Source organism: Xyrauchen texanus, chromosome 18, assembly GCF_025860055.1.
Source record: "Xyrauchen texanus isolate HMW12.3.18 chromosome 18, RBS_HiC_50CHRs, whole genome shotgun sequence".
Lineage (NCBI taxonomy): Eukaryota > Metazoa > Chordata > Actinopteri > Cypriniformes > Catostomidae > Xyrauchen > Xyrauchen texanus.
In genome coordinates, this window is record NC_068293.1 from 44,996,616 (window position 1) to 45,005,806 (window position 9,191).

Consider the following 9,191-nt stretch of genomic DNA (forward strand, 5'->3'; position numbering starts at 1 on the left):
CATGGCCATCGCTATAGTGATGATCATTATGTTCTACATTCTAAAGACCAAGCCGAGTGGACAAGGTGAGATCACGGCACATAATAGATGCTATTCATCACTCTTTGCGTAGTTTCATCTCAACTTAAGTAAAGCGCAATGAGACGTAAAGCATTTTCAGTTACTGTGCAAGTATAATATGTACTGTGAGGCTAACAGAGACTTCTCATTTCCCAGCATGCTGTTCTGGACAGATAATAAAGACGGTTGAAGTCCAAACAATCAAAGAGGAGGAGAAGAAAGATGTTCAAGGTGAGTTAAAGCTTTATATGCTAATGCAATGCATTCAAAATGCTTAAAGGAATACAAAATTCTGCCCTCGTGTTCCAAACCCATATTTCGTCTGTGGAACAAAAAACAGAAATTTGGCAGAATGTTCATGCTGCTCTTTTCCATTCAGTGACTAGGTGCTCTATAAAGCTCCAGAAATAACTGGAAAGTAGCATAAAAGTAGCCCATGTCTGATGCATTATATCCCAAGTCTTCTGAAGTCTTACGGTAACTTTGTGTAAGAAACAGACTGAAATTTTAGTCATTATTCACTGATAATCTTGTAATAGCGTACAGGTTATATGGTACTTTTATGGTGCTTTTCCCCTCATTTTAGAGCTTGACAGCCCCTGGTCACCATTCACTTTAATTGTATGAAAATAGCAACATGAACAATCTGCCTAATATTTTCTGAGGTCTACAGAGAGATCCACCAATCAGAGGATCACATCATGAGCTCTGCAGCTCCGCCCACTCCCATGATGCACTGTGAATGATGCAATTGAGTCGCTCTCCATACACGCTCAAACTACTGATATATTTGTGTGTATATCGGAATATTGTGCAAGATATTGATTCTATACTTATAATCAACAACTTCAAATTAATAGTTTTATATATTCCTATCGTTTCTTTATTTGAATGCATCATTCACAATGCATCATGGGATTGTAGTTCATTCCTCATTAAAGACGTTAAGTACACAGTCTTGTATCTTTGTGTTGTTGTCTGATTTTCAAAGACTTTTTTGCTTGAAATCAAAGTTTGTGATGTTGATGAAATCTCTATTGAACAATTATTTACAAAAATAGTTCCAGAGCCAAGACGGTTGAAAACGAGGCAGGGCACTGTTGCTCTATTGCACCTTGATATTTCATAGTCACATCATTAATGTTTTAGCTATATAATATTTCATATTTTGTCTGTTTATTGAACATTCCTGATCAGATTCCCTCAATGACTTGCTCGACATTAATCTCAAAACATGTCTTTCCAGAAAACGTTGTCATATATGCAGAGAAGGATGAATTTGACAAGCTCAAACTCTCACCTCCAAAGTCAACAAAAAGGTGAGTCTTCATACAAAACGCAAACCAATGAATAACCTCACACGGTTTACCTAGCGCATGACAAACACGGTATCATGTACTGTTTAAAGCATGTTTGTCGCATGCTAGTTAAAGCTTGTTTGTTGCGCGCTAGTCAAAGCGTGTTTGTCGTACGCTAGTGAATGCATGTTTGTCGCGCGCTAGTTAAACCGTGTTTGTCGCGCGCTAGTCAAAGCATGTTTTGACCGCCCCTTTTAGTTGTTACTACCCCTTTAACTGTGTGACTGCCCCTTTAACTGTGTTACCACCCCTTTTAGCTGTGTGTCTGCCCCTTTAACTGTGTTACCGCCTCTTGTAGTTGTGTGACCATCTCTTTAACTGTTTGACCACCCCTTTAACTGTGTTACTGCCCCTTTTAGCTGTGTGTCTGCCCCTTTAACTGTCTTACCGCCTCTTGTAGTTGTGTGACCATCTCTTTAACTGTGTGACTGCCCCTTTAACTGTGTGTCCGCCCCTTTAACTGTGTTACCACCCCTTTTAGCTGTGTGTCTGCCCCTTTAACTGTGTTACCGCCTTTTGTAGTTGTTTGACCATCTCTTTAACTGTGTGACTGCCCCTTTAACTGTGTGACTGCCCCTTTAACTGTGTTACCACCCCTTTTAGCTGTGTGTCTGCCCCTTTAACGGTTTGACCACCCCTTTTAGCTGTGTGTCTGCCCCTTTAACTGTGTTATTGCCTCTTGTAGTTGTGTGACCATCTCTTTAACTGTATGACCACCCTCTTTAACTGTTTGACCACCCCTTTAACTGTGTTACTGCCCCTTTTAGCTGTGTGTCTGCCCCTTTAACTGTCTTACCGCCTCTTGTAGTTGTGTGACCATCTCTTTAACTGTGTGACTGCCCCTTTAACTGTGTGTCCGCCCCTTTAACTGTGTTACCACCCCTTTTAGCTGTGTGTCTGCCCCTTTAACTGTGTTACCGCCTTTTGTAGTTGTTTGACCATCTCTTTAACTGTGTGACTGCCCCTTTAACTGTGTGACTGCCCCTTTAACTGTGTTACCACCCCTTTTAGCTGTGTGTCTGCCCCTTTAACGGTTTGACCACCCCTTTTAGCTGTGTGTCTGCCCCTTTAACTGTGTTACCGCCTCTTGTAGTTGTGTGACCATCTCTTTAACTGTTTGACCACCCCTTTAACTGTGTTACTGCCCCTTTTAGCTGTGTGTCTGCCCCTTTAACTGTCTTACCGCCTCTTGTAGTTGTGTGACCATCTCTTTAACTGTGTGACTGCCCCTTTAACTGTGTGTCCGCCCCTTTAACTGTGTTACCACCCCTTTTAGCTGTGTGTCTGCCCCTTTAACTGTGTTACCGCCTTTTGTAGTTGTTTGACCATCTCTTTAACTGTGTGACTGCCCCTTTAACTGTGTGACTGCCCCTTTAACTGTGTTACCACCCCTTTTAGCTGTGTGTCTGCCCCTTTAACGGTTTGACCACCCCTTTTAGCTGTGTGTCTGCCCCTTTAACTGTGTTATTGCCTCTTGTAGTTGTGTGACCATCTCTTTAACTGTATGACCACCCTCTTTAACTGTTTGACCACCCCTTTAACTGTGTTACTGCCCCTTTTAGCTGTGTGTCTGCCCCTTTAACTGTCTTACCGCCTCTTGTAGTTGTGTGACCATCCCTTTAACTGTGTTACCACCCCTTTTAGCTGTGTGTCTGCCCCTTTAACTGTGTTACTGCCTCTTGTAGTTGTGTGACCATCTCTTTAACTGTGTGACTGCCCCTTTAACTGTGTTACTGCCTCTTGTAGTTGTGACCGCCCCTTTAACTGTATTACCGCCTCTTGTAGTTGTGTGACCGCCCCTTTAACTGTGTTACCACCTCTTGTAGTTGTGTGACCGCCCCTTTAACTGTGTGACCGCCCTTTTTAGCTGTGTGTCTGCCCCTTTAACTGTGTTACCGCCTCTTGTGGTTGTGTGACCATCCCTTTAACTGTGTTACCACCCCTTTAACTGTGTGACCGCCCCTTTTAGTTGTTACTACCCCTTTAACTGTGTGACTGCCCCTTTAACTGTGTGACCGCCCCTTTAACTGTGTGACCGCCCCTTTAACTGTGTTACCACCCCTTTTAACTGTGTGTCTGCCCCTTTAACTGTGTTACCGCCTCTTGTAGTTGTGTGACCATCTCTTTAACTGTGTGACTGCCCCTTTAACTGTTTGACTGCCCCTTTAACTGTGTTACTGCCTCTTGTAGTTGTGTGACCGCCCCTTTAACTGTGTTACTGCCTCTTGTAGTTGTGTGACCGCCCCTTTAACTGTGTTACCACCTCTTGTAGTTGTGTGACCGCCCCTTTAACTGTGTGACCGCCCCTTTTAGCTGTGTGTCTGCCCCTTTAACTGTGTTACCGCCTCTTGTAGTTGTGTGACCACCCATTTAACTGTGTTACCACCCCTTTAACTGTGTGACCGCCACTTTAACTGTGTTACCGCCCCTTTAACTGTGTGACCGCCACTTTAACTGTGTTACCGCCTCTTGTAGTTGTGTGACAATCCCTTTAACTGTGTTACTGCCCCTTTAATTGTGTGACCGCCACTTTAACTGTGTTACCGCCCCTTTAACGGTGTGACCGCCACTTTAACGGTGTTACCGCCTCTTGTAGTTGTGTGACCATCCCTTTAACTGTGTGACCACCACTTTAACTGTGTTACCGCCCCTTTTAGCTGTGTGACCGCCTCTTTAACTGTGTGACCGCCCCTTTTAGTTGTGTGACCACCCCTTTAACTGTGTTACTGCCCCTTTAACTGTGTGACCGCCACTTTAACGGTGTTACCGCCTCTTGTAGTTGTGTGACCATCCCTTTAACTGTGTGACCACCCCTTTAACTGTGTTACTGCCCCTTTAACTGTGTTACTGCCCCTATTAGTTGTGTCACTGCCCCTATTAGCTGTGTTACTGCCCCTTTAACTGTGTCACTGCCCCTATTAGCTGTGTTACTGCCCCTTTAACTGTGTCACTGCCCCTATTAGCTGTGTTACTGCCCCTTTAACTGTGTCACTGCCCCTATTAGCTGTGTTACTGCCCCTTTAACTGTGTCACTGCCCCTATTAGCTGTGTTACTGCCCCTTTAACTGTGTTACACTGTGAAATGATTCTTGATGTGTCTTAATGATTCTAAAATAGACATCATTTTCCAAAAAGTCATTTTTGATTTTGATGTCTCTTGAAAAAGTTTTTAGGGTGAACTGATAATTAGAATCATACTTTGATGATCCGGATGCAGCTGTAAACCTGACGTGTTCTTTGTTGCCAGTGAAAATGACGCGTCATCAGAGAACGAGCAGCTGTTGAGTCGCAGTATTGACAGCGATGAAGAAGCCGCTCAAGATAAACAGGGAGCTGCAGATCTCTGTCTGATGTCATTAGTTCATCTGACCCGAGAGAAGACATGCTCCAACAACAACAACAGCAGCAGCAAAACCACAGGGGTAAAACAGATGTTTATTTCACACTCGACTGAGTCCACTCCAACTCTCATCTCAACAGCCCCACGTCACGAGGATTAAACAGGGTTATCCCATGTCAAATCAGACAAACTTCTCCAGCTCAAATTGAGATTTAGATTTAAATTATGACATTAGACAGATTCATTCATTTGAACATATTTACATATAATCACCCGAATTTACACATCAATCAAACTCAGGGCTAGACTGGTAATCTGGTATACCGGGTATTTTCCCGGTGGGCCGACGCAGTTTGGGGAAGAACCGGGACTGAGATAAGCCGAAGGGGGCAGCGATATGCAGATAAGGACAGCGACAGTCTTTTGGGCCATGTTCTGTGCCGATTTCTTTTCCCAGTCCAGCCCTGATCAAACTTTTTTACTCATTTGACATTTGAAGAGTCAAGAAGGTTTGTTCGGTCAGGTTTTGGAAGAGGGTGGAAAATTGTCATCAAAATCTAAATTATGAGCGTTTTGGTGAAAAGGAAAATTCTCTCACCCTCATGCCATCCTAGATGTGTGTGACTTTCTTTCTTCTGTGAATGTGAACAGAACTTTGAAGCTACAAAAAGCACATAAAAGTAATCCATAAGACTCCAGTGATTTAATCCATGACTAAGAAGTGATATGATATGTGTGGGTGAGAAACAGGCCAATATTTAAGTCCTTTTTTACTATAAATCTGCACCTTTGACTAGCCCTCTCCAGTAGGTGGCTGAATGTGAAAGTGAAAGTGGAGATTTACAGTTGAAAAATAATTTAAATATTGATCTGTTTCTCACCCACATCTATCATATCTCTTCTGAAGACATGGATTAAACCACTGGAGTCTTATGGATTACTTTTATGCTGCCTAGTTGTGCTTTTTGGAGCTTCAAAGTTCTGGTCACCATTCACTTGCATTGTATGGACCTACAGAGCTGAAATATTCTTCTAAAAATCTTCATTTGTGTTCTGCAGAAAGAAAGAAAGTCACAAATCTGGGATGACATGAGGGTGAGTAAATGATGAGAGAATTTAGATTTTTAGGTGTACTGTCCCTTTAAAAACATATATGTCTCCATCTCTCTGGATGTAGTTGCTGTAGTTTGTCTCTGTTTGTTCTGTGACTCATCAAGTGTTTCCTGTTTCTGCAGATTCACAGCAGGAGGAAGAAGATCTTGGACTTGTACACAAAGGCGTGCAGTGTTGCAGAGGGTGAGAGCTGGAACTTTAAACACTGTGACATCATAAATATGTCAAGACTATAAAGTACAGACAAATGATACATTGTTACAGCCGTAATGAGTCTCAGCAGATACTAATGTGACACGACTGCTCGTCTGTTCCACTGTAGTGTTTGATCACTGCCGTGTCACCCGTGTAGAGGGATGTGCACACTGACATGATCATATTCTGAAGTATCTTTGTGGAATAATGGTGATGCCACAAAAATTTATTTTGACTAGTCGATCCCAGAATATTGATTTAATAATTGAACAGAGTTACATTAAACTGGTGGTGACCCAAAAATGTGTCGCAGTTCTGTTGATCTAAGTGTAATCCTTGAACTGTTTCCTTCATTACTGCACTGGTGATGAAGATGATGTTCTAGTTCTGTGTGTTCTTCATCACCGCAGGTTTGAGTCCAACAGAACTTCCCTTTGACTGTCTGGAGCGCACCAGTCGGATGCTCAGCGCCACCTACAGCACCGATAAAGCCGTGGTGAAGACGTGGCGACACCTCGCCGAGAGCTTCGGTCTCAAGCGCGATGAGATTGGCGGCATGAGCGACGGCGTGCAGCTGTTTGATCGCGTCAGTACGGCGGGTTACAGCATCCCAGACCTCCTCACGCGTCTGGTCCAGATCGAGAGGTTGGACGCGGTGGAGGCGCTCTGCTTCGACATTCTGGGCGGACCCGAGAACGGAGTACCTCCATCCAGCCATCATCCAAACCTGTCATCCCGCTGCGCGAGCGTCTGAGGTTCAGTCGCCATCATGACTCAAATCACGTGAAGAAATCTCGCCCTGGACTCACAGATGACCGTCGCTTGAACCTCTAATGGACGTGCTCGTGACAGACAGTGTGTTATGGGTTTAGGATGGGTTTTAGGAAATGTGTCTAATAAAGGTGCGTTCACTCTGAGATCTGCTGCAACAACGTGATCTAAAGGCTTGAATTTTACTGAGAGTTGGCGGGACGACTTTGACTGTTACACCCAAAACTCAACGCAAGTGTGTGATGCTTTTAGTTACACTGACTTGATTTCACAAGCGTTTTGAAATGTGTCAGGGCACATTTTGCATTCCCAGTGTTACCCACTAGGTGAAAACGTCTTCTTCTGCAATCAGACGTCTGAGGGAAACTATTGCCCTTGAGTACGGAAGTTTGTTGCCGCCACAGTAAAGTTAATCGGAGAGGGTTCTGATGTCGGAGAGACGCCAGGTTCATTCTTGCATATTTCTTAGGGGACTCTTATTTTGACAGCGTAATACACGCTAGTCAGTGTGCTAACGATACTGGAATTCTAGTCAAATTCATGCTATTTTTCTGTGTAATGTACAATATGCATCAGGCAGTCACTGATGTATGTAAATATTTAGGACTAAAAGCATCAAGCACAAACAAGGTATCTATCTAAAAGTAGCGTTCACATTAGAATCCGTTCTCTTGTGGCGTTCAGGTGTAATCGGAAATATCGTAATTACATTAGTGGATAGTGGAGTCATATTTACATGTGGGAAACTCATCTAATGTATAGATAATGATTACACATTGTGCTTTGTTTTATGCAAATGAATAATTTCATACATTTCATGCATTCAAAAATCATCATTTAGGTCATGTCAACATCACGCAGGTGTATTCACATGTTTATTCACCAGTGCAACAGGAACAAACAGCTTTCACCTTTGTTTATTGAGTATTGCATGACATCATGGGGCACTGACAAATAAGGTTGTCCGAGGTGATAAAAATGAGAGTATAAAGTATAAAGTAGATGAGTGAGCATCTTGTGTGCTTGAGTGGAAGCAAGAAACATGCGACTGGTCAGCCTCATTAACACTTAATGACAAAATACAAGCAGTGAAATACAAGAGTATATATAACTTATTATTGTACATATGCATCATGATTAGAAGTATCAATAAAGAAATAAAAGGGAAAATATGACGTTGTAATGTTGTGTCTTGTTATTAATTGTGTGTGTCAGATGTAATTAATGGTCCGTTTTTAGCGAGAACTGGTATGAACAGTTTAGAGAAGCTGGATGTAATTGGGGGGCAAACAATGGCAACACTGCTGTTGGGTTATTCCATGTCATAGCCAAAGTTCAGAAAGTTCCCCAGCTGAAAATGTTCATTTTGTTACAGCTTTGTTTTACTGGACAAGAAAAATTGCTTCAAACCTTGTGAGCCACATTTGCTTATTGAGCACTAAATATGGGTCAAATTGAACAACTTACGAATGGAGCCACACTGAGACTTTTCAAAGGAACGCTGTGTCTGAATCAGGCTGGACTGGGAAGAGAAATCGGCCCGGGATTTTACATGGCAACTGGCCATAAAGTTGTTGTCCTTTTCTGCATATCGCGGCGGCTCATTGTTGCTTATCGTGGCCCATTTGGCACATTTAGCGGCCGACCCACCGACCCGCTCAGTTCTCCCGATGGCCAATCCGCCCCTGATCGGCCCCAAAGTGTGTCGGCCCACCGGGAAAATGCCCGGTATGCCAGATTACCTGATCAGCCCCAAAGTGTGTCGGCCCACCGGGAAAATGCCCGGTATACCAGATTACCAGTCCAGCCCTGATCTGCCCCAAAATTCGTCGGCCCACCGGGAAAATACCCGGTATACCAGATTACCAGTCCAGCCCTGGTCTGAATCATACATGATACGACAAGTTGCGAAAACTATTTCTATGAATAATAAAAAGTATTTTTATGTACTTCTTGAAGAACGCTGTAATATTCCAGCAACACACAAATATTTATATTCTGATCATGTGACGTTACAAAAACACTTATGTAGCTTTTCTGAAGCTGCTCATACTTCAGAGTATTTCAATGACTGGCAGCTTTCATGTCCTCAACTTAAAAGAAACAACAGATACTTTCAAACCTCAGATCATGTGTGCTGAGACTGCACTCACAGATGCCCATAGACTTGCATTGAAAGAGGGACTCAGGTCATATGCAGAGAGCAGAATATCAGAGACTCACTTGAGCCTGTAATAAAACACCCAGAACACTTCAGCAACCTCATAGCAACGCCCTGACAACCATCCAGTACTATGGTATTCTTTGAAAAACCTAGGAGTACCAGATAAATACATGGTAACTGAATTGATACT

The 9,191-nt window shown here is 43.1% G+C and overlaps 1 protein-coding gene across 1 annotated transcript in view; it reads left to right on the plus strand.

Moving 5' to 3' along the window:
- Positions 1-8,000, plus strand: part of LOC127658930 (tumor necrosis factor receptor superfamily member EDAR-like) — a 50,657-nt gene extending 42,657 nt beyond the window's left edge. Inside the window, exons 7-12 of the mRNA XM_052148504.1 lie at positions 1-65; positions 217-291; positions 1,307-1,379; positions 4,666-4,840; positions 5,994-6,054; positions 6,477-8,000. The exon at positions 1-65 is cut by the window's left edge and continues 61 nt beyond it. Of these exons, the coding sequence (XP_052004464.1) occupies positions 1-65; positions 217-291; positions 1,307-1,379; positions 4,666-4,840; positions 5,994-6,054; positions 6,477-6,820 (793 nt within the window). The 3' untranslated portion in view covers positions 6,821-8,000. The remainder of the gene's footprint in view (positions 66-216; positions 292-1,306; positions 1,380-4,665; positions 4,841-5,993; positions 6,055-6,476) is intronic.
- The last annotated feature ends 1,191 nt before the right edge of the window (positions 8,001-9,191 follow it).